Source organism: Bombina bombina, chromosome 2, assembly GCF_027579735.1.
Source record: "Bombina bombina isolate aBomBom1 chromosome 2, aBomBom1.pri, whole genome shotgun sequence".
Classification (NCBI taxonomy): domain Eukaryota; kingdom Metazoa; phylum Chordata; class Amphibia; order Anura; family Bombinatoridae; genus Bombina; species Bombina bombina.
Window position 1 is genome coordinate 985,740,115 of NC_069500.1, and position 25,161 is coordinate 985,765,275.

General features: G+C 38.8%; 1 protein-coding gene across 2 annotated transcripts in view; it reads left to right on the forward strand.

Annotated features, from left to right (window-relative positions):
- GSTCD (glutathione S-transferase C-terminal domain containing) overlaps positions 1 to 25,161 on the forward strand; it is a 517,648-nt gene that overhangs the window by 418,213 nt on the left and 74,274 nt on the right. For both annotated transcript variants that reach the window (XM_053703512.1, XM_053703511.1), the window contains exons 9-10: positions 11,604 to 11,737; positions 12,277 to 12,307. In XM_053703512.1, the coding sequence (XP_053559487.1) occupies positions 11,604 to 11,737; positions 12,277 to 12,307 (165 nt within the window). The remainder of the gene's footprint in view (positions 1 to 11,603; positions 11,738 to 12,276; positions 12,308 to 25,161) is intronic.

Consider the following 25,161-nt stretch of genomic DNA (forward strand, 5'->3'; position numbering starts at 1 on the left):
TAAGATATAGGCTTTAACCATGATCCCCCTCAGCCAACATTCCCTCAGTTTATCAGGAACAAGTTGTCACTCACAGATTTTCATAATTGAAAAAAACACCCTGACTGTCTCTGTATCCCATCCCAGCAGCTGGAGAGCTGTAGCATGCCTTGGCCAGAAATAGTAAGGGACGAAGTTGGTCGGATTCCTGGAAGCCCAGAGAAAAGCTCTAGCTACAGTATATTAAATGGCAAATACTTATATTAATGCCAGTGATTAAAGGGACACAGTATAATAATTTGTTGTATTCCCAGGGACTTTTCATATTGTCTGCATAGTATTAAATGCATTGGAAATTAATTCTTTAGATTTATTCTTGCAATTGAAATAGCTGTACACAAGCCTCACATGCTCAATGCCAAGTGTTGGCTGGAGTGGTGTAAAGCATGCTGCCACTGGACTCTAGAGCAGTAAAAATATATTCTCTGGAGTGATGAATCACTACTGGGTATTGTGATGGAAGAATCTGGCTGTGGCTGATGCCAGGAGAACGCTCCCTATTAGAATGCATATTGCCTATTGTAAAGTTTAGTGGAGGAGAGATAATGGTTTGGGATAAGCCAATCCTTAGTTCAAGTGAACTTCCAGAGGGTCAGCTTTGACAATTGATGCTTCCCACTTTGTGGCAACAGTTTAGGGAAGGCCCTCTTTTGCACAAAGCGAGGTCCATGAAGACATGGTTTGATGAGTTTGGTGTGGAGGAACTCCAGTGGCCCTGACCTCAAGCCCAGTGAACACCTTTGGGATGAATTATAATGCTGATTGCAAGCCAGACCTTCTTATTCAACATCAGTGCATGACCTCACAAATGCTCTTTTGGCTGAATGGACAGCAATTTCCACAGACACACAAAACCTTGTGGAAAGCCTTTGGAAAGCCTTCCCAGAAGAGTGGCAGCTGTTATAGCAGCAAAGAGGGGGGGGGGACTCCTTATTAATGCTCATGGTTTTGGAATGGGGTGTCCAATAAGCTCATATAGGTGTGGTGGTCAGGTGTCCACATACTTTTGCACATATAGAGCTAGAATACAGGTGGTGCTCTAACTGTTGCACACAATCTAGCCCAAAGTGTTTAACCGTGTATGTGCTGTAAATATTTCAATGTTCTTCACATAGGGGAATATGTTCTAAGGGCTCGATGATATATTGTTCGCCAGCTCAAACCTTCTTTTTCTCGCTGACACTCGCAGGGCTGCCCCGGTGCAATGATTGTAAAAAAGGGGCAGTCCCTGCGAGTTGCGAGATGGCTCCAATTAAAAGTAATGAAGCTCGCTGGATAGGGAAACTTCGCTCCTTAGTGTGAAGTTAGCAGAGAGCAGGGGGAGCACTTTAAAATTAAAATCCTGCAGCCAATATAACTCACATTACGCTGCTTTCTGCTTATAGCATCTTACATTCGCCTATATGTTCGTATGCATTTGTTTTTCTATTGGGGTTATAAGTGTTCGTATTGTTTTGACAAAAGCTCGCCACCTTTTAGTTGGCGAGAAAAAACTGTGATATCTGCAGTGCGAAAATCTTTATAGAATTACGCTGGGATTAGTGAGACATTGTCATATACGCCCATGGAACGCCCATGTTCAGCCCATTTTATGAAAAAACAACAATTACGCTTTGCATTTTGTATTTATAAATTCAAATTTCTGTGTGATTTTTGCACATTCAGTGTACTACAATTACAATTTACGCTGTGAATATTTAATTTGATTTATTCCTGTGTAAATTAGATACTAATTTTACGTTTTTGTTAACATACGATTTTTGGTGAAGAATTTTGTTACGATTTTTGATGCACCTTAACAATACAATTTTTCCCTGCTTATTTTTGTGTGAATGATTCAAATATTTGTTTTGTATAATGTTTAAAAATACGAATTTTGTTGTGCACATTTCATATGAAAATGCAGTATACGCCCCTTAGCGAGACACCCTGTTTTCAGGGTAAAAAATGGCTTTAGATCATTCCACAAGGGAAATAGAAGGACTGGCGAGCATTCTTTAATAATCTCGCTAGCCCAGAGAGCTTTCAATCATCGAGCCCTAAGTATTTTAAGTTGATATATACAGTATATTTAAATATACTGTAGGTTTAGATATATATTTTACAAAAAGAAACATTATATACTGTATATATATATATGTGTGTGTGTATTTAATAATAAATAGAAAACATTCTGTTATGTGAAGAACATTAGAATGTGAACTATTCATGTTTCGGGTTAGCACACTTTGCGCTCTATTGAAGTCTATGAGGGAATACATTAATGTACTATGATTAATGATATTTTAAGTTCGGCTTTTTGCTCGCATTGGGTTAGCTTTTGTGTGCAAATTTTTTTTTTTTTTTAATTTCTTTTTTATTGAGAGACATGAAATAAGTGCAATATACAGTTATTCAATTAATACCCCCATAAAGATTTATAAAACCTTAATGTGATTCGCAGATCACAGGGGCAACGTAAGAGAAAGTACATGACATATAGATACACAAATTACATCTGTGAGAGCACACCAATACCAGATGTCCTCTGCAAGGGTCCTCCGAGATGAAGCCTGAATCCATAAAGATAAATTCTGTCTACGCTTACACCATTAGGAATAGGTATAGTAAGTCGATTCTAGGCCATGGTTAAAGAACCATTATGTCTCAATTTTATAACATAGATCAACAAACAAACAAACAAACAAACAAAATAAAACAAAACAAACAGAACAGCAAAAACCTTCTCAAAGTGCAACTCTCATATATGCTAATGGCAGTTTTGCAGAAATGGGCTGTGTTAAAATATGCTGCTGTCAAAGGATAAGATGTTATCCCACGTATGAAGTATATAGACAGTGAGGAGAAGCAGGATCACTGAGCATAACCAGCTTATATGTGTGAGATGAACACGTGAGGGTATCAGCAGAATGAGAAGACTCAAATGGAAATTCAGATCTGCAATAGTGTAAACCCACCAAGATAACAGGATATGGGATATTCCGATATGATCCATACACGTCACCCAATATTAAGTAAGTCTAGCTGAATGACCCAAAACTAAGTAACAATAAGGATAAACAGAGGCAAAGCAAATAATAATTATTTCCCTGTATCCCAGATATTACCACCATGCACAGAATCTGTCGGTGTATGCTGAGTTTTCTAGATGTGTCTAAGAAAGGCAATATTGGCGATATTCACACTGGCAGCTTAAATATATGTATGTTATAAAATATGTGTGAAGCCAAAAGACCATAGAAGTAAATTGCCACTGTCGTGTGTAGAGTGCGCTGCAAGTGGTTAACAATGCGTGCGGAAGACCACAATACTGGGGATAACCAAACGGTACATGAGACAGCCATAATTAAAATTTAACAGGGTAACAGAATTTATGAGGACTAAGTCACTGTTTTCTGTTGCATGACATATAGATATTGAATGTTTAATCTGCGGGGATACTTGTGGACTGGCTAATTCTGCCCATAGTGAGTATTGCGTCATAGTTCGTTAATTAGGGAACAAAATGAAATAATACAACTATAATAAACCACATGTACAACAGCAACACACATCATAAGTACAGGGGGTAATTGCAAGGTTTCAGTCTGACATGTATACAGCATTAAAGGACATTTCACAGCATATGACAAGGCTCTGCATGTGAGGGAGCAGCAAGCAGAGAGTTACTGAAAATGTGTAGCTGCAGAGCTGTAGCTATAAGGAGCACCAATCTATTTATATTATATAGCATATAAATGTGAAAAAGCAACACATATGAATACAATGACGGTAAGTTATTATTATCAGCAATATAAACACTATCTAACCCATCATGCATGAAAGTACAGGTAAGTTAGAAAAGAACTACACATACCACTCAGCCAACCCCTATGCGGGTTCTACACAAGCAGAGTTCAAGAAGGCTTGGCATTTTTTGTAACAGAAATGTGTGATGCGCAAGCCTAACTGGGTACATCAATTTGTGCAGGGGTAAATACGTCGAGTGCAGTCTCAGAAGCAGTGAAACAAAATCCAAAGCTGATGGTACACCCAGGTTTCGCCAATAGCTGATCAGTGAAAATAAGCAAGAATCCGTGAACTGGAAGAGTTCTAAGCACCAAGCTGTATTCTGGTTGACTTCCATAGACTTAGTGACGCTGTTAAGAAGTATGGCTCTGTGAGTAGTAGACAGATTGTTGCTGATAGTGCAGTCCCCAGTGTACTCTTGAAGAGCTGAACACTGCCTTGGCCCCATATTTCTCGATTCCGGCTTAATCAGTATAGGAGACGGATCTCCCTTCCTTACCACGAAGCAATCCAGAATCTTTACTCCGTTACCCACGGGGACACCCTCAAAAGTTTCTCCCATTGGCGGGGGGTAATACTGTGCAGTATCGATTCTCCTGCCTATAATCCTGGGGGGCATTCTTTGATTTAGCTGTGGTCAGGTTGTCAGACTGGGGAGTTTCAGAAGAAGCTATCTCAGAGATGCTAATGCATAGGAGATCTTGATGTTTACCGCTGATATTTGTCAAAGAATCGGCTTCGTTTAGCACGGGTGTCTTGTGTGTCAGCTTCACAACTGCTGAGCTAGATACTGGTCCCTTATCGGTCTGAATGTCTTGCAATATGCTTTCCAGTGATGATATTAAATTATCAAACAAGGGTAAGAAAAGCATAGAAATGTCGTTGGTAAGATGTGCCATCTTGCCTTTCTGATGCGTTGTAGAGTAGCTGCGGCTTTAAAATTCTTATCTGACTCCTCGGTGGCCAGAAGATGATATGTCCTGATCCACAAAAGTTCCTGCCAAAGGAGAAATGGATGGCAAAAGATATAGCCACGGTTATGCTAAAAATTAGAGATTTAACTTGGAGCTCTAAAAAGCAGTGGCCATCTTAGCATGCCGCCAACCGGAAGTCCTGTGTGCACATTTTTTACTTTCAACTTGTAATAGGCGCTCTATCCTTTGCATGCAAAAAGCCTATTTCTAGCTAATGTAATGCTGGAGCTGGAGGCCTTATTTGTACTCCACTCATAAACTATCCCTTGGCTTTGAAAAGAAATTCAAAGGACTGTTTTGAATAAGTGTTTATACACACACGCAAAAAACAAAGATATATTTTAAATTATGTATGACACTGTAAAGGCTAACCTTAACTACTATTTTTTCCTATGCCTTTTCTTCTGATGTGTAGTGTAACCTCATGTCACTAAGGAATTTTCATTTTATGAGGCACAACTTGGGTAAACATGGTACCAGTTCAGCTGGTCTCATAAACAACTGGGAGGAATGCTGACCTCTGTGTTTTAATAAGTGATGAAAAATAGCTGTCATTGTTTTGTTCTCCCACAAATTGTAATATATAAAATTACTAAAGGGCAGATCATCCTCTTCTTTTTTATCGACCCCATGCATTGCCTTACAAGAGACTCAAAGGTAAATACAGTTAGTTTCTGATTCTGCATTTCATGTTTAAACATTGCAACGTGTTTCTGTTACAAAATGTATCCATGTAAGTAGATATTTCTTTTATAAAGGTGGAGAGCCCACAAGCCATTAATCCTGGGAATTCTACACTTGGCCACTAGGAGGCAAAGATTCCCAAAACTACAAGAGTCCTTAAAACCATCCCACCTGATTAGGAAACCTTATCTTTGCCTATTCAGTAGGAGGGTGAAGATTGGAGGTGTTCCAGTTATTCTTCTGCTGTTTTTTATTTTTCAGAAGTACCTTTTGGTATGAAAGTCTTTCAAGCATATATATATATATTTGGTGGCAGTTTAAGTGTGCACCTCTTTTTCTCCCTGCTCTTGTCCTTTCCTACATTTTCTTCTTTTCCTTGCTTGGCTATTCGTCAGACTGATTTACCAGTGAGGTGGGGAGGGTTTTTAAGGGCTCTTGGAGTTTTGGCAATCTTTGCCTGCTCCCAGTGGCAAGGTGTGGAATTCACAGGAGCAATGGCTTGCACCATGAAAGAAAGAAATGTATCAGGTAAGAATAAATTCAATTTTTATGTTTAATTTTATCTCCCGATTCACATCTCTGGTCCCCAAGTGTGCTCACTAACATTCTGTATGGGAGTAATCATAATGGATGTGCATTGCCTCGTAAGCACAAGCAAGTGTGCCATGACATCATAAGTAAACGCTCAGGTGCTCTCTGCTCTTGCATTGGGGCAGCAAACACCTTGTAATTACAATATTGTTTGGGAATTTTGCAATAAACTAACATCCCATTGAGTTTAAAAATGATTTCTAACAATTTTCAATTGTTAGAAACATTTTTCATTATCCAAACTCCACCCACTTTCCTTATTTGGGTGAGCCAATCTGCTCTAGTTACTTAAGTAGATGTAGTTAGCCACTATCATTATGTTAGCAAACTCTTCATTGTTCTTATATAATTATCTATGTTAAAGAAAGATAGTCACAGGTATGTTTGCAGAGATAGAATTGTGTAGCCTGTTGTGTGCTCTATAAGTTCCATATCTGATCATCTCTACTGAAGCCAATTAGATACAGATACATGGTAGGGTTAGGCTTGTGAAGCCTGCAATGTGACCTTAACGTTATCAGAACTGGAAAACTCTTAATTTTCAGACTTAAGTTACAGGAAAAAGCTAATTAAATAACAATTTAATTTTTCTACTGCACGTAATCAATCATTTATATTACAGTCTCAAACTGTTTAAGATCCATTTAATCCTACTCACGTACAGGGATATGGATAGTGAACATGCACCGTAAATAAGGATGTGGAATTGAGACCCAGGGTTGGACTGAGCAGTCGGGCAATAGGACTTGGACAGAGAGCCCAACTCATAAGGGGTCCCATTGTGAGGCTCCTGGTATGCTGCTTCTGCTCACAGTTATACGGGTAGATTACGAGTTTTTGTCGGTAAGGCTTGCGTTGCTAACGCACAGTTTTTTCTCACCACTCACTTAAAACAACGCTGGTATTACAGGTTTTTTTTAACCCGGCGTTAGCCACAAAAAAGTGAGCGGAGAGCAAAATTTAGCTCCACATCTCACTGTAATACCAGCGCTGCTTACGGTAGCGGTGAGCTGGCTAAACATGCTCATGCACGATTTCCCCATAGGGATCAATGGGGCTGAGCCGGCTGAGAAAAAACCTAACACCTGCAAAAAAGCAGCGTTCAGCTTCTAACGCAGCCCCATTGATTCCTATGGGGAAAGAACATTTATGTCTACACCTAACACCCTAACATGAACCCGAGTCTAAACACCCCTAATCTTACACTTATTAACCCCTAATCTGCCACACCCGACATCGCCGACACCTGCTTTATATTATTAACCCCTAATCTGCCGCCCCCATTGTCGCCGCTACTATATTACATTTATTAACCCCTAAACCTAAGTCTAAAACCTAAGTCTAACGAAATAAAATTACTACAATTAAATTAATTAATCCTATTTAAAACTAAATACTTACCTGTAAAATTAACCCTAAGATAGCTACAATATAACTAATAGTTACATTTGTATCTATCTTAGGGTTTATTTTTATTTTACAGACAACTTTGTATTTATTTTAACTAGGTACAATAGTTATTAAATAGTTATTAACTATTTAATAGCTACCTAGTTAAAATAAAGGCAAATTTACCTGTAAAATAAATCCTAATCTAAGTTACAATTACATCTAACACTACACTATCATTAAATTAATTACCTAAACTAACTACAATTAAATACAATTAAATAAACGAAAGCACAAAAAAACCCACTAAATTACAGAAAATAAAAAAATAATTACACCTAATCAAATCCCCCCAAAATAATAAAAATCCCTACCCTATACTAAATTACAAATAGCCCTTAACAGGGCTTTTTGCGGGGCATTGCCCCAAAGTAATCAGCTCTTTTACCTGTAAAAAAAAATACAATACCCCCCCAACATTAAAACCCACCACCCACACACCCAACCCTACTCTAAAACCCACCCAATACCCCCTTAATAAAACCTAACACTAACCCCTTGAAGATCACCCTACCTTGAGACGTCTTCACCCAGCCGGGCACAAGTGGTCCTCCAGAGGGGCAGAAGTCTTCATCCGATCCGCCAGAAGAGGACCTCCAGAGGAGCAGAAGTCTTCATCCAAGCGGCATCTTCTATCTTCATCCATCCGGAGCGGAGCGGGTCCATCTTGAAGCCAGCCGACGCGGGCATCCTCTTCTTCCGGCGACTCCCAACGAATGAAGGTTCCTTTAAATTACGTCATCCAAGATGGCATCCCTTGAATTCCGATTGGCTGATAGGATTCTATCAGGATTCTATCAGCCAATCGGAATTAAGGTAGGAAAAATCCTATTGGCTGATCCAATCAGCCAATAGCATTGAGCTCGCATTCTATTGGCTGATTGGAACAGCCAATAGAATGCAAGCTCAATCCTATTGGCTGATTGGATCAGCCAATAGGATTGAACTTCAATCCTATTGGCTGATTGCATCAGCCAATAGGATTTTTCCTACCTTAATTCCGATTAGCTGATAGAATCTTATCAGCCAATCGGAATTCAAGGGACGCCATCTTGGATGACGTCATTTAAAGGAACCTTCAATCGTCAGGAGTCGTCGGAAGAATAGGATGCTCCGCGTCGGCTGGCTTCAAGATGGACCCGCTCCGGATGGATGAAGATAGAAGATGCCGCCTGGATGAAAACTTCTGCCCCTCTGGAGGTCCTCTTCTGGCTGGATCGGATGAAGACTTCTGCCCCTCTGGAGGACCACTTGTGCCCGGCTGGGTGAAGACGGCTCAAGGTAGGGTGATCTTCAAGGGGTTAGTGTTAGGTTTTATTAAGGGGGTATTGGGTGGGTTTTAGAGTAGGGTTGGGTGTGTGGGTGGTGGGTTTTAATGTTGGGGGGGTATTGTATTTTTTTTTACAGGTAAAATAGCCGATTACTTTGGGGCAATGCCCCGCAAAAAGCCCTTTTAAGGGCTATTTGTAATTTAGTATAGGGTAGGGATTTTTATTATTTTGGGGGGATTTTTTATTTTATTAGGGGGATTAGATTAGGTGTAATTAGTTTAAAATTCTTGTAATTATTTTTTTATTTTCTGTAATTTAGTGGGGGGTTTTGTACTTTCGTTTATTTAATTGTAGTTAGTTTAGGTAATTAATTTAATGATAGTGTAGTGTTAGATGTAATTGTAACTTAGGTTAGGATTTATTTTACAGGTATATTTGTATTTATTTTAACTAGGAAGTTAATAACTATTTAATAACTATTCTACCTAGTTAAAATAAATACAAAGTTGCCTGTAAAATAAAAATAAACCCTAAGCTAGCTACAATGTAACTATTAGTTATATTGTAGCTATCTAAGGGTTTATTTTACAGGTAAGTATTTAGTTTTAAATAGGATTAATTTATTTAATTGTAGTAATTTTGTTTCGTTTTAGTTAAATTATATTTAAGTTAGGGGGTGTTAGACTTAGGTTTAGGGGTTAATAAATTTAATATAGTAGCGGCGACCTTGGGGTCGGCAGATTAGGGGTTAATAAATGTAGGTAGGTGTCGGCGATGTTAGGGATGGCAGATTAGGGGTTACTAAAATTTAACTAATGTTTGCAAGGCGGGAGTGCGGCGGTTTAGGGGTTAATATATTTATTAAAGTGGCGCCGATGTCCGGTCGGCAGATTAGGAGTTAAAAAAATTATTTTAGTGTTTGCCATGGGGGGGGCCTCGGTTTAGGGGTTAATAGGTAGTTTATGGTGTTAGTGTACTTGTTAGCACTTTAGTTAAAGGGACATAATACTCATATGATAAATCACTTGAAACTGATGCAGTATAACTGTAAAAAGCTGACAGGAAAATATCACCTGAGCATCTCTATGTAAAAAAGGAAGATATTTTACCTCACAATCTCCTTAGCTCAGCAGAGTAAGTTCTGTGTAAAAAGTTATACTTCACCTGCTCCCAGCTGCAGGTAAAAATAAAAAAAAAATGAAGAAATGAACAGCAGCCAATCAGCATCAGCAGTGCTGAGGTCATGAACTCTTACTGTGATCTCATGAGATTTGACTTAACTCTCATGAGATTTCATAGTAAGCTTCCTTTACCTGATTGGTGAAATAAGATGAGAGTGCACGAAGCTCATCCTTTCAGTTGTCCCGGGACAAACATACTAATATGCTGCTTAGAAATCCTTTACAATGGGAGGTGGCTACTGAGGAACTTTTGAGGTAAAATATCTTTCTTTTTTACATAGAGATGTTCAGGAGATATTTTCTAGTCAGCTTTTTACAGCTATGCTTCATCACTTTCAAGTGTTTAAGCATTTGGGTATTATGGCCCTTTAAGAGTTTTATGTTACGGCATTAGCCCATAAAACTCTTAACTACTGACTTTTAAATGCGGTAGGAGTCTTGACAGGAGAGGCTGTACCGCTCACTTTTTCCAAGACTCGTAATACCGGCGTTAGGCAAATCCCATTAAAAAGATAGGATACGCAATTGACATAAGGGGATTTGCGGTATGCTCGAGTCACGGAAAAAAAGTGAGCGGTACACCTGTACCTGCCAGACTCGTAATACCAGCGGGCATTAAAAAGCAGTGTTGGGACCTCTCAACGCTGCTTTTTAAGGCTAACGCAAGACTTGTAATCTAGGCGATAGTTTGTTAACTGAGCTAGCACAACATTGACAGCTGAGCTACTCTAGCAGTTATGACTGTGAGGGAACAGATGACAGCAGGCAGACACATTTTAGTATGGGACAGTGGTGGTTGTGATCTGGGGCGGGCAGCAGATGATCAGGAGTTGGCACAATGCTGACAGCTGTGCTAGCAGTAACTAAGTAGTTAAGGGTGGTCAGAGTGGGGGCCCTGTACCTAGATAGGAGGTCTGTTGGTCTCTGGGCCTTGTATTGTGGGATCTGGCACTGGAGGGAACGGTCTGAGGCTGTGGTGGCCCTGAGCATGTGGTCCCTGGCCTTTGATGTTGGTGGCCCTGGTGGGTTAGAGGAAGGAAGGCAGTGGGGCATCCTTGCCTAATATTTGCCTAGTTGGTCTCAACGTTTTACTTGGGCATTTTCAATACATTACAACTTTTTAAAAATTTTTAAATATTGCCTTAACCAGTTTTTGAACTCCAGTGCTCAGTTTTAAACTCCAGTGCTAACAGGCCAAATTTTCTAGATATCTTCACTAGAACACAGGGGAAATAATCAGTTGATCAGTAATCATGGTTCCTAACCTGCCCATTAGGCATGTGCATTCGGACTATTCGTTAGGAAACAAATGCTGAATATGGCCACTGCCAGCAGCATTCAACTATTTTTGGAGCTGGATTTCTTCATTTGAAAGTGTGACACAATTAGATCTGGATTTGAAGTTAGCTGGTTAGTGATCTGTTATGACGGCATGTCAGTTTTAGCCTGTTTCGTTTGTTGGATTGTTTATTATATGATGGGAATCCTCTTACCAAAAATAAGTAATAATGTCACATTTGTAACATGGGGGGGGGGGGGGTGTAGGTTATATACCTTAGAATAAATGCTGCCTTGCATGTTGTTAATTATTGTGTTATTATATCTACCTTTACATTTGTCTGTAGGTGGCCCTACATGCATGTGGCGTTGCAACGGACATGGTGATTGAGCACTGCATCAAAAGAAGAGCGTCATTTGTTGTCTGTCCTTGTTGCTATGGTTTCATACAAAACACAGTCAAGACCACATTTCCTCGAAGGTAACTCACACCTCAAGCCAAGTCTGTAAAACAGCTTATCTTTATTATCTAAATTAAGCACATTCTAAAACATATTGTAATCCAAAAAGAAAAAAATACTTTTGAATGCAGATAGCCAAATTTTACTTGTTTTTTTTAATCATTGAAACCTTAACCCCTTGTTTTAAGAGCATTGCTGTTTAAATGACCTGAGACTGCAGGAAAGGTCTTTCTCTCAAGGGTTAAACAATAGTGCAATAATAAAATAATTTTATACATTAGAGTATTTTCTTATTGCCGCCTTACATCCCTTTACTAATTTATAATCGCACTATAGCAAAGTGTTACTGAGAACTCAGATTCATCTGTAATCTCAGTGCATAATATTTTGTCAGCTGAAGTTTTGAACCAGTTTGAATTTATGATTAATTTATTGTTGTGTAATATCATACCAATACAACTTTAACAACAATTCTTCAGATTTGTAATAATGATCAATACTGTATGAAATAGTAGAATTTTAGTTACATTGGTTGACTTTATGTAATTTCTGATTTCAGTTGCCGTTTTCAGGAAACATTGTCCTACAAGGTACAGTATTTTTTTCCTCACTTTGATAGTTTCATTTTGCCACTGTGAAAATGAATGTGATACACTATAAGGCATAGTTTTTACACATTAATAACAGCCATTCTATGGTCTTTTAATGCGTGAAATAGTCATAAAAAAAAATAATAAAGGCTTGAATATATGTAATAGTCAATACTTTATTAAATTCAACAGTATAAAAGTATCACAGTTTAAAATGGGGTCCAGCAATGCCCCAGATGCATTTTGTTGGGGACTTTGCCAGTATGGAACTTCTTCATATAGTCTGATGCTAAAGAGTGTTTAATCCCTTCATGACCCTGACCGGTCCAAAGACCAGGCAGCTTTTAACATTTTTGCTATCACTCAGTTTTAACAGAAGAATAGGCTTTCTTTCATAAGATGGTAAGAGTCCACAAGTAATCACATGTGGGATTAAAGTCCAGTCCTATAGGTGGAGGCAAAACACCTCCCACAACAGATCCCTCCTACTTTCCCATGATACTATAGTCATTTTTATTTTGCCTATAGCAAAGATGATGGTGAAACTTGAAGTACTGATCTACACATCAATTGAATTAAATTCTTAAACTCATCTGATATCCGATAGCCCCCCTCAGAGAGCCCAGGGAAAGGTATTTCCACTCACGTAGCCTGCAGGCTATTAGCATGAACATGTATACATGATTTGCATTGCCTGGGGACCTAGTTACATACACCAAATAACACATACATACAGTTTTAAGCACCTTTACACATTTACAGTACAATTGAGGCACTGTCTCTTTAACCCCTTGAGTGCTAACGACGGCTCTGAGCCGTCACAGAGTTTCCCACTCTGGTGCTAACGACGGCTCAGAGCCGTCGCTAGCACTCTCCCACATTGAGGGAGATCTGGGGGCTCCAACCCGCTCCTACCCCGGCGATCGTGCCTATGAAGTGATGACGTCACCGCACAACTTTATTAACAAGTAACAATACAAAGTATAGGGAAAGGGGGCATGCTGCTTAGACACCTGTATTTCAGGCATCTAAGCAGCTACAGACCCCCAAGACCCACCATTGGAAAGGTAATCGCCTAACCTTTCCAATAGTGTAAGTCTTGGGGATCTGAAAAAATATATATAAAAGTTTTAAAAAACAATTAAAAAAACAAAATTAAAAAAAAAACCTTCAATCACCTTAGCACTCAAAGGGTTAAATTTATTTCTATCATTTAGTACATACCGGAACTCTTGTCCTCATTCTCAGCAGGCTCCTAGATGATCATTTCTGATTCCCTCACAGGGACTTCAGTTTTACATTGTGCCGATATATGTGTGTTCCCCTGAGGGTGTTAACCCTTCCTGTGCCTGTTATACTGTATTTCTGAGCTGCTATCTAAATTTAGATACTTGCCTGTCCTTACTATTCTAAATCATTATGAAGTAAACTGGTGCAGCTTAAGTCTAAGACATAATACCGATCCCTTAGGACAATCTACTTACTATTTAACCCCTTCTCATATGTGTTTGCTATGTATGTGTCCCCCTGCTCAGCTTTGTAAACTATGTGCTGACTCTGTGTAACTGCACAGTTTTACGGAGATGTACCTCCACTCTTCAGTTTCACATCTTATGGCTTTCATGCCTCCACCAGTTAAACACAAAGATCCCTTTGCAGGCCGTGGGCTCATCTGGGACATACCTAAGTAGCAACCATCTAGGTATCTTGCACCTTCCAGGAGTATAATTTATAATCAGAATCCTCCTCCTCAAATTAGGACATTTATTCAGAAACCTAAAAACCCTCATTCTGAAAAGTAGCAGAGGATGTGTCCTTTAATTTTAAATTAAGGCACAAACAGGCTCCTTCACAGGAAGTTTTTACTTCCCTTGCAAATTGGAGACCCTCCACCTGCAGACAAACATTCTGTGAAAAAGATTGATACATTCTTAAAGGCAGCCCCAAAAAAGTTTATCTGTTTCCTGATGCAGTTTTTCAGCTAATTAGCAAGAAATGGAGAAAACTAGACATTTCCTTTGTTCCATTTACCCTCTGAAAAATTGGAGGTATGAGAGACAGTGCTTTTTCCACTTTGACTAGGCGGACTACCAGTACCTCTTTTAAGGATTTGAAGGACAAAAAACTCTAAACAAATTTCTGAAAGTTCTTATCTTTAAAATAGAGACGTTTCACACTATTACCCTTGCATATCCTATCGCTGAGGAATTTGTTGGCGCTCTACAAATACCTGATGATAATAATAATATCCCTGGTCCAGAGTTGGCCCCTGTTAAGACTGAAGGTTCAGTTAAACAATGTCACAGTAGTGGCTTATATCAATCACTAAGATGATACTCAAAGTGCCTTAGCAATTAAAGAGGTATCCCACATTCTGACTTAGGAATCATGATTGCATGATTTCAGCTTTTCACATTCCGGGTGGGAACAATTAGGAATCAAACTTCCTCAGTCGTCAGTACCTTCACCCCAGGTAATGGTCTTTGAATCAGGAGTTATATTGTGAATTGTTGGAGAAGGACAAACATAGACCTTATTGCTTTTTGCTTGAATTACAAGCTACCCCAGTATTGTGCAACATCTTGAGATCCACAAGCGAGATGCACTAGTGATTTCCTGCTCATTTAATCTGATTGACATATTTCGTCCTTTTGTTTTACTATTGAGGATAGTAGCTCTTGCGTGGTCTTGCAGGACATGGTAAGCAAAAAGGCATGGCGATTAAACATATGATTTTGTCTCAGATAAGTTTGATTCAGGCCAGTAAGCTTGTTAAATGACAAATTTATCACAAAGTCTGGAAAGTTTTCCTTTCCTGGTGTTTCCTTTTCCTAGAATTCTTAAAAACGTTTCAGGATGGTCTGGATAAGGGTTTATCAGCCAGTTTGCTTAAAGGCTAAATTTCTGCCCTTTCAGACTTGCATAACAAGAAGATTTCAAGACGTCCTGACAATCAAGCCTTTGTTCAAGATTTGGTCAGTCTTGCTTCCCTTCTGTGGAACCCTAACTTAAATTTGAGAGTTTCTTCAGGCTCAGCGGTTTGAACCTATGCATAGTCTGGACATTCAGCTGTTGTCTTAAAAGGTTCTTTTTTCTTAGCCATTTCCTCATGCAACAGAGCATCTGAGCTACTCTTTCGTTCCTGAAGTTGTTTCTTCTGAAAACATCAGTTAGGAAATTTGAATCCTATATCTCTGTCCAGCGCCAAAAAAAAAAGATAAAGTGAGATCACTTGGATGTAGAATAGACCTTGACATTTTATCTTCAAGCTACTAAAGAATTGGGAATTTCTTCTTACTTGTTTATCCATTTCTCAGCCCCCCACAAGGAAGAGAAAGCTACTGCAATCACATTTGCAGCATGACTTAAAGCTTTGATTCATGTCTCCCCCTGAATGAATTACTGCTAATTTTATCACAGTAGTCACCACTTCTTGGACTTTTAGAACTGAAGCTGCCATTGAACAGATTTGTAAGGCAGCTACTTTGTCATCTTTTTATACCTTTTATCAAATTTTACCTTTTTGACATGTTTGCCTCTTCTGAGGCTGCTTTTGGTAGAAAAGTTCTGCAAATCACAATGCAAGTTTAGTACCTCTATCTGCATTAACTGTTTTTCCCTCTTTATTTCATGGTGGTCTTGTGGACTTCACAGCTTGGGCATAGGATCCCACATGTGATGGCTCATGGACTCTCACCATTTTATGAAAGAAAACAATATGTATGCTTACCTTATAAATTAATATATTTCATGATGGTGAGAGTCCACGAGACCTGCCCTTTTTCCCCCCTATAACAGTTAACTGCAGTACTAGCTTGCCTGTCTTTTAGCCTTCTTTTCCTTTCCTACTTTATTTTCTCTTTTTTCTTTGAGATATGTATGACTAAGGAATCATGGGAAAGTATGAAGAATTAAAGTTCTGTTGTGCAGGGTATTTTGCCTTCTCCTGTAGGACTGAACTTTATAACCACATGTGATGGCTCGTGGATTCTCAACATCATGAAAGAAATTAATTTATCAGGTAAGCATAAATTTTGTTTTTTATTTATCTATGAAAACTACAAACACACACACATAATTATTTTTGGGAGGCATAAAAAGATCTTTAAGTGGATGACAGTTTCAAATAGTTATTTAGTTACAGAATTAAGAAATTATTGTAAAATTACAAACAAAAAAACTAAAAAAAAAGATAATTTTTTAAATATATCAAATTGCATCAAAACCTGTAGCTAAACAACTGTAGGAAAATAATGCAATATGTGTTCATTGGCATCCTGTCAGTCAGTTAATATCAAATATGTACAGACTTGTTATTAGTTTTGATAAAAATAACTATAAGGTCAGGCGGGGCTTGGCCGGGCAGGCAAATGGCTGCGTAGTCACACAGCTCCGGTACAGCAGAGAGACAAACTTTGGTTTAAACCGGTGCTACACATCCTTCACCGCGAAAAACAGACGGCTCAGCACTCAGAGACCATACAGACCTTAATGTGGCAACTTGGAACGTTCGGGCTAACCTGAACAACCGCATTGAAATACCCGCTGTATGTTGTACCGCCGCCATCTTGGAACTCCCGCGGCAACGAACGAAAGTTACAACAACATGTGAGTTAACAGCCAAATTCACTGTGAATATGAAGGAGATCATTAAGAAAACACGCTAGGTGTAAAAAGTGCCTAATCATAAAAGGACATAGTCGCACTAAAGCGGACTAGAATGTATATAGTGGATAAACACCTACACCTACAACACTTTTGAGACTATGGGAACAGCAGGGAACTATTGAATACATGATGCGAATTTACTCAGGAATGCATGTGAACTAACAAAGTGCTCCGCATTTAACCTACACTTTCACAGTATCACATTTGCTACGCCTGTCTTCTAAGACAAACGCAGGAAGTACTGACAGCAACTACATAGGAGGCTTGGAGCTCCGGGGCCCATATTACGCTTTTCTTTTTCACTACGCATTGCACTATCTTAAGAGCACAGATAAAAATGACGTCAAAGCACAAAAACAAAGGGGACAAAAATCTTAAAAGCCAGACCCAAGCTAATGCTCTGGTCAGCTCCTTCTTTCACGCTAACACACCAGAAGCACAGGACACAGACTCCTCAGACAACAATGCTCCTGCTGACCCTACACCTGCAGCAGACACAGCTAAAACAGGACATTGCCAAACTCCCCTCAAAAGAAGATTTTGACTCACTTAAAACTCTCATAACAAAAGAGCTGACATCTTTGCGAAAAGGCATGACAGAGATGAGTGAGAGAATAGTAGACATTGAAGAAACACAGGACACAACATCTGAAGTAATTAGTTTATTACACAATCAAGTAAATGCGCAAGAGGATCACATTGAGACCATGCAAGAGAAAATAGAGGACCTAGAGAACAGGGGGCGGAGAAGCAACCTCCGTATTAGGGGGATCCCAGAAGCAATAAAAACTGCTGATCTGATATCTACAAAAACTCTTTCGTCAGATTGTAGGCGATCAACAAGCTCCACCATGGGAAATTTAAAGAGCCCACAGATCCCTCCGACCCCCACCCCCCCCAAATGCACCCCCCAGAGACGTCATTCTCAAATTTCTCAGATTCAACGACAGAGAAACCATCTGGCAAAAAGCAAGGTCCTCTCATACGATTTCTTACTTGGATCATGATTTACAAATATATCCAGACCTATGCCCAAGTACCATTCAAAAACGAAAGGAAGCTCGCTTCATCACCTCTGTGCTACAGGATAGAAACATCAAATATCGTTGGGGGTTTCCATTCAGCTTAATAGTCCCACATGAAGGGACGACATTCATCTACAAAGGTATTCAGGACCTGGATAAACTTTCTAAAGGATTGGGAATCCCTCTGAAACCCCCAGGACCTCCATCTTACTATGACGAGTCTCAACCCTCCACTTTACACTCCCATCTTTCCACCCTGCAGAAGACATCCTGGAGTAAAGTCCAATCTCTTAAAAAGAAACGAAAAGAACATTTCAACACCTCTCCAGCCACTACTAGAGACTAATTGAAATGGCGCCTTATCTTGATATCTACAGTGGGTGAGATTCCATTTTCGCTCTAGACGAACTGTTGCTGTCATGTTTTGTTTTGTTTTGTTTTGCTAAAGTTAATTATGCATTCCTGGTTATTTATATCTATATTTATATTGTTCTTATATAGTTCAATTCACAATATTTAGTTTCAACTGTGATGACGAATTAACCACCTGTATCCTGACCTGTAAAGGCTATTTAACATCTAATTTTTCTTTTTGAAGGTTTAAGTATACAACCCTTAATTTATATGTTTGCACTGTAATTTTGTTTTACTAAAACAACTAAGTCCTCTCTGTTGTAAAACCTCTGACTGAAATGAAAGCAATTTCAGTCACCATTATGGTTCTTTACCATCCCTCCCCCCTATTCATTCACCTCATCCCCAAAGGTTACTACAAGTACTTATCTGTTCATTTTAGTACATATATACAAGGAATTCGTACAGATTCATACAATACTCAACCTCACTTCTCTTCTCACCAGAACATACACGCGAACCAGATACACCTAAGGCAAGGCCCAATTTATGTCTTCACCTATGCTATCATAATAACACATAATGACTCACACTGCAAAAGTTAATAGACCGCTAACTTTTCTGTCCATAAATGCAAAGGGCCTAAACAACCCACACAAAAGGAATATAGTTATTCGAGACCTTAAAAGCAAAAGAGGCGACATAATATTTCTACAAGAGTCCCATTTTTTAAAGGGCCACGAACCCAAAACCTTTCTTTATAAGTTTGGCCCCTCATATTATTCTTCTAATACCTCTAAAACTAACGGCGTGGGAATTTTAATAAAGAAAGGGATACCTTTTCAGCTGCAGGACTCCTATAAAGATACTGAAGGCAGATACATAATTCTAGTGGGTAAACTTTATAACACAACCACAACCTTGGTTAGCGCATACACCCCCAATTCCGCCCAAGACAAATTTATATCTTCCTTGACAAATAAAATTTTAGAAGTCACCAAAGGTATGTTAATCTTAGGAGGCGATCTTAACATCACTTTAGATCCCTTTAAGGATAACTCCAATCACACCTCATCTACTTCACATAGAACCATAGCCTCTGTAAGACAAAAACTGAGAGATCTAGCCGTCCATGATGTGTGGAGGATACACCACCCAGAAACTGAAGATTTTACCTTTTTCTCACACCCACACTCACGTTATACCCGCATAGATTACATCCTAACTGACGTCACCTCCCTATCAAATGCCACACAATCTTCGATTCTATCGTCGTCCTGGTCGGACCATTCCATAGTATCATGCATAATTCACTGGCCCTCAGCTTCCCCCTCCACCTATACTTGGAAACTCAATGAAGAACTTTTAGACCTCCCACAATATACTGATAAGTTACAGAAAGCTATACAAGAATTCTTTGATATTAATCTTGGCTCAGTACCAAAATTCCATAACATATGGGAAGCACACAAGGGGACTATACGAGGGGAATTAATGAGTATGCAATCTCACTATAGAAAACAACAGAGACTCCTGTTACAGGATTCCTTGTACAAGATGAATGAGCTGGAGATGCAGCTCAAAAAAAAGCCTACCGACACACAAATAGCTAAAGCCTTACAGGAAAGTAAACAAACTACAACAAACCTTCTAGACAAAGAATGCAAAAGACTAGCCTTTAAACTAAAACAATCATTCTATGAAGGGGACAATAAGTGTAGCAGACTTTTTGCCCGCAAACTGAAACCCACATCCAATCGCTCATATATTCTTAAGATTAAAACCGCCGATAAAACACATCATGACACTTCCAACATAGCAGAATCATTCCGTTCTTATTATGACCACCTATACAACCTAATTGCAACACCCCCAAACAAACACACTCACACCCCGACGGACATTGCATCACGTATTGAACACTTCTTAACAGATATAAACTTCCCAGAGGTAGCGAAGGAGCAACTAACTCCTCTCCAACAGCCCTTTACCTTACTGGAAATCCGAAAGACTATAACAGACCTTCCCACTGATAAAGCCCCAGGCCCTGACGGTTACACAAACTATTATTACAAGAAATATACAGACATCTTATCACCACACCTACTGACCCTCTTTAACTCAATTACATCAGACAACCCCTTTCCCACACAGAACTTGGAGGCTATTATCTCCATAATACCGAAACCTGGGAAAGACCCCGAGCGTGTAGAAAATTACAGACCAATTTCCCTACTAAACACAGATTTAAAAATTTATGCCAAGATTCTCGCCACCCGACTAAACACCGTCCTTCCACAGTTAATTGGTAAAGATCAAGTCGGATTTGTCCCAGCAAGAGAAGCAAAGGATAATACGATTAGGGCAACCCAATTGATAGAATACGTCAAACTTAGGAATATTCCGCTCCTGGTCCTGTCGACCGACGCGGAGAAAGCCTTTGACCGCGTCGGCTGGCAGTTTCTGAGAGCGGTACTATTAAAAATGGGCCTGGGGAAGGAATTCACAGACAGGGTTTTCGCCATGTACACCACCCCTACAGCCAGGGTTCGGGTAAACGGGTCCCTCTCAGCCCCCTTTCACATCACCAATGGAACCAGACAGGGCTGCCCCCTCTCCCCACTCCTGTTTGCCTGTGTGATTGAAGCATTAGCTCACAAAGTCCGTAATCAGCCCTTAATCACAGGCATACAAACTCAAAACTCACATCACAAAATAATGCTCTACGCAGATGATGTCCTGTTCTGTATCACAAACCCACTTACCACTATACCTCATATTCTCCAATTACTAGACGAATTCGGAGTTGTATCTAACTTTTTGATTAATAAGAACAAGTCGGAAATCATGAACATAAATTTCCCCCAGGAAGATATAGACCTAATCAAACCAACATGCCCATTCCGATGGCAGACCACCTCACTCCGATATTTGGGTATTCACTTGACCCCAACCCCGGACCAATTATTTGCCATGAATCACAAACCTCTCCTTTCCAAAATAATAACGGACCTTTCCTCTTGGAAAAAAACACATAACTCCTGGCTGGGGAGAATTAATGTTGTTAAAATGATCATCCTCCCTAGAATTCTCTACCTTTTTCAGACCCTGCCCATCCCACTTCCATCGAGTTTCGTGAACACACTGCAGTCAAATGTATTGGATTTTATTTGGTTTAATAATAGAGCAAGAATCAGCAAAAAAATTATGCTTTTGCCCATAGCTATGGGAGGCCTCGGGGTCCCAGACTTCCACAGGTACAGACAAGCTATCTTCTTGCAGCGCATTATAGATTGGCATAGTAATTTAGACAATAAACTATGGGTCCAATTAGAGCATGACTTATCCCTAACCCAACACTTAGGCCAATTATGCTGGACACCAAAAGACCAAGATAGATTCTTAAAATTTCCCTCGCAAATTACACTAGAAACGTATAAAACGTGGGACAAAATGCTAACTGAATACCCCAATATTTCAACTAAGTTCTCCCCACTAACACCCTTGACACACAATACCGAGTTTCGCCCGGGACTCCCGCTTTCAACTAGGATTACCAATACCCCCCTCCGGTCCTTGCAGATCTACCATATGGGAAACGAACAGCACTCTCCCACAAGACAAGAACTAGTCTCCACAGGGTTTCTAGTCTTCAAAGACTGGCTCTTCTACAGACAATGCCACTCATACATTACAACTCACCCACAAGCTAATAATATGACCAGATCACTAACACCTTTAGAAACCCTCTGCCATAAAAATACCCCGACCAGACACGCTCTGTCTATCACACATACAATCTTGTCACAACAACCACATGGTTCGCTCCCATATTATATAGACAGATGGAACTCCGAATTAGGGATAGAGATCACATATGCAGAAGCCCTGCAAATTTTCAACAACATTAAAAAGACCTCAATTTCCTGTAAATTCATCGAACTCAATATCAAAATCTTGCAGCGATGGTATCTGACCCCAGAGAGGTGTAAAAAGATTTACAAACTCAAATCAGCACAGTGCTGGAGATGTGGTTCGGCTGAGTGCCACGTGTCACACATTTGGTGGCAATGTGACAAAATATCCCCCATGTGGGCTTTGATTGCAAGGAATCCAGCTCAATTCTAGGTGTACCCACCCCCCCCCCCGATCCCTGTGTGTGGCTTTTTAATAAGACCCCAAACAAGCTTCCCACCCCCTCCAAAAAACTATTCCATATTTTAAGCAATAGCTTTAAAATTATACTAGCCAGAAACTGGAAATCAGATAGAGTCCCTTCCCTGGCGCAATGGCAATTAGAATGTCATCGCACCCTTTCCCTAGAGGGATACTATTACATGAAAAACAAAACTATAGACACATATGCTCAAATGACCTTTATGTGGGAAACTTACATACAGACTAAAACACTAGCCACTCAGGGGGCCCAAAATTAATGGGTTCTAGTAAAACTATGTTGATGTAACACAGAACTGTTTGATGATCCAGATAATATGCCTATCCTTGTAACCATTGTAACCTTAATTGTTTACCCTCCTATTTCCCCCCCCCTTCCCTTATACCCCCTTAATATTTCAGTTGTGAAACGATTCAATATGGTAACTCCTTTTTATTTCTTGCATATTGAATGTATGTACTTGTTTTACTTTCAATAAACTTTTTGAAAACTCAAAAAAAAAAAAAAAAAAAAAAAAAAATAACTATAAGGTCTACTGTATATATATATATGTTCTAAAATGGTGCAATGGGGTAACTCTCATTTTGTATGGCAATTTCTTAAAACTGACCAACAAAACTATATATATATATATATATATATATATATATATAAATTACTCAAGAGAAAATTAATCCAACTGGGAGAGGCAACAAACAGCATGTACCCTCCACTGGTGATTTAAAAGTATACCCTTTCCTGGCACAAAACTAATAAAGTCATATAAGAAAAATCAGTAGAGTACCACCCACGATTGCTTTAAACACATCATTTAATATAGTCGCATATACATAAATGCAATTCGTTATACCTAATATAAACAACAAGATTATTCTGAATATAAGCCACCTCAGCGGTATAGAAATTCACAGTCACAGCAGAGAAATATTGTATTCTCTGTTGTTATTCTTCTGTGGTCTTCTGTGGCATTTTTATTTTTCTGTGGTTTTACTAAAAACGATACCGGTGAAGAGGTGATATTCAACATTAGGGAGCTCCCTATAATTACCAAGAATTTAAGGGTACCCTTCTACATTATTTCTCTGCTGTGACTGTGAATTTCTATACCGCTGAGGTGGCTTATATTCAGAATAATCTTGTTGTTTATATCAGGTTGATATTGAATTGCATTTATGTATATGCGACTATATTAAATGATGTGTTTAAAGCAATCGTGGGTGGTACTCTACTGATTTTTCTTATATGACTTTATTAGTTTTGTGCCAGGAAAGGGTATACTTTTAAATCACCAGTGGACGGTACATGCGGTTTGTTGCCTCTCCCTGTTGGTTTAATTTTCTCTTGAGTAATTAATATTTTAGTTATTCCTCTGTTGCACTGCACACTTGTACTTGTCCTTATTTCAGCAAGTGTGCATTAACTAAGTCTAACTATTTCTGGTGCCAATCATCCATGTTAATTAAATATATACATACATTTAAAGTAGACAACCCAAGGTATTTATCTAGGTCCACTTTTTGCCATTTGGTGCCACCAGTTGCCCATAATAAGTATAAGAAATGACATCATATTAAAAAAATCATTACCTTTTTCACAAACTTTGGGTTTCTTGCTGAAATTATTTATGCACAACATGTACAGTCATAGGACAAATGGTACTAAAAGCTTCTTTATGATCTCCTTTGTTCAGAGATAACAGAAATATATGGGTTTGTCGCGTTTTTTTGTAATTAGGAGGCTGATAAAAGCAGCTGTGCATCACAGTTTTGGAAGAGGATTTGTTTACACTTTCAAGCAATGGGTCCATGGCTCTCTTGACAGCCTAAATTCTCAAAACTGACCAATAAAACTATATATATTTTTTAAAAGTAGACAACCCAAGATGTTCATCAAACCAGTAGGTGTTGGTGTATAACATGATAACAATTTAAAAAATAAAATGCAAATAGATTTTTCTTATATTATCCAATATCAATAGTTGTCTATATGCTCTTATACAATAAAATGTCAAAATAGTTTTTACAAAAGCCGTTATATAATATTACCTCATTGCTGTAGTAGAGATCACACAGTATTCAGCTTTTAAAAAAAGCTTTTATGACATGATCTGCTTGTGGTCAGTGAAGCTCCTACTTGATAATATAAGCCAAGATATATATAGCTTTAAAAAAAAGCTTTTATGGTCCCTGTGATCAGTAAACTAGAGATCTCTGCACAGTGTATATACACTATATATATATATATATATATATATATATATATATATATATATATATATATATATATATTTATATATCACTGAACAATATCCATAAAACATTGTACACAAGCTTGTATTAATTTTTCTTAATTTTTGGGTTTTTTGTACCTCTGTGTTTAATAATGGTAGATAGGGAATTTAAAAACAGCCCACCCTACCTGTATCCTTCAGTATACCTGTTATCTAATAGAAGTAAACACCATAACCACAGACGCCTAATTTCAGAGAGGAAATTCCTTTTAAAATGTAAGATTGTTTCCTCTGACTAAAGCAGATGATGAGGTATAGGCTCTGCAATAGCCACCTCCCTCTTATAAGAAAATATTCAAGGTGTACAGGGGTAAGGTTGAACAACATTTTGTATGGTGAT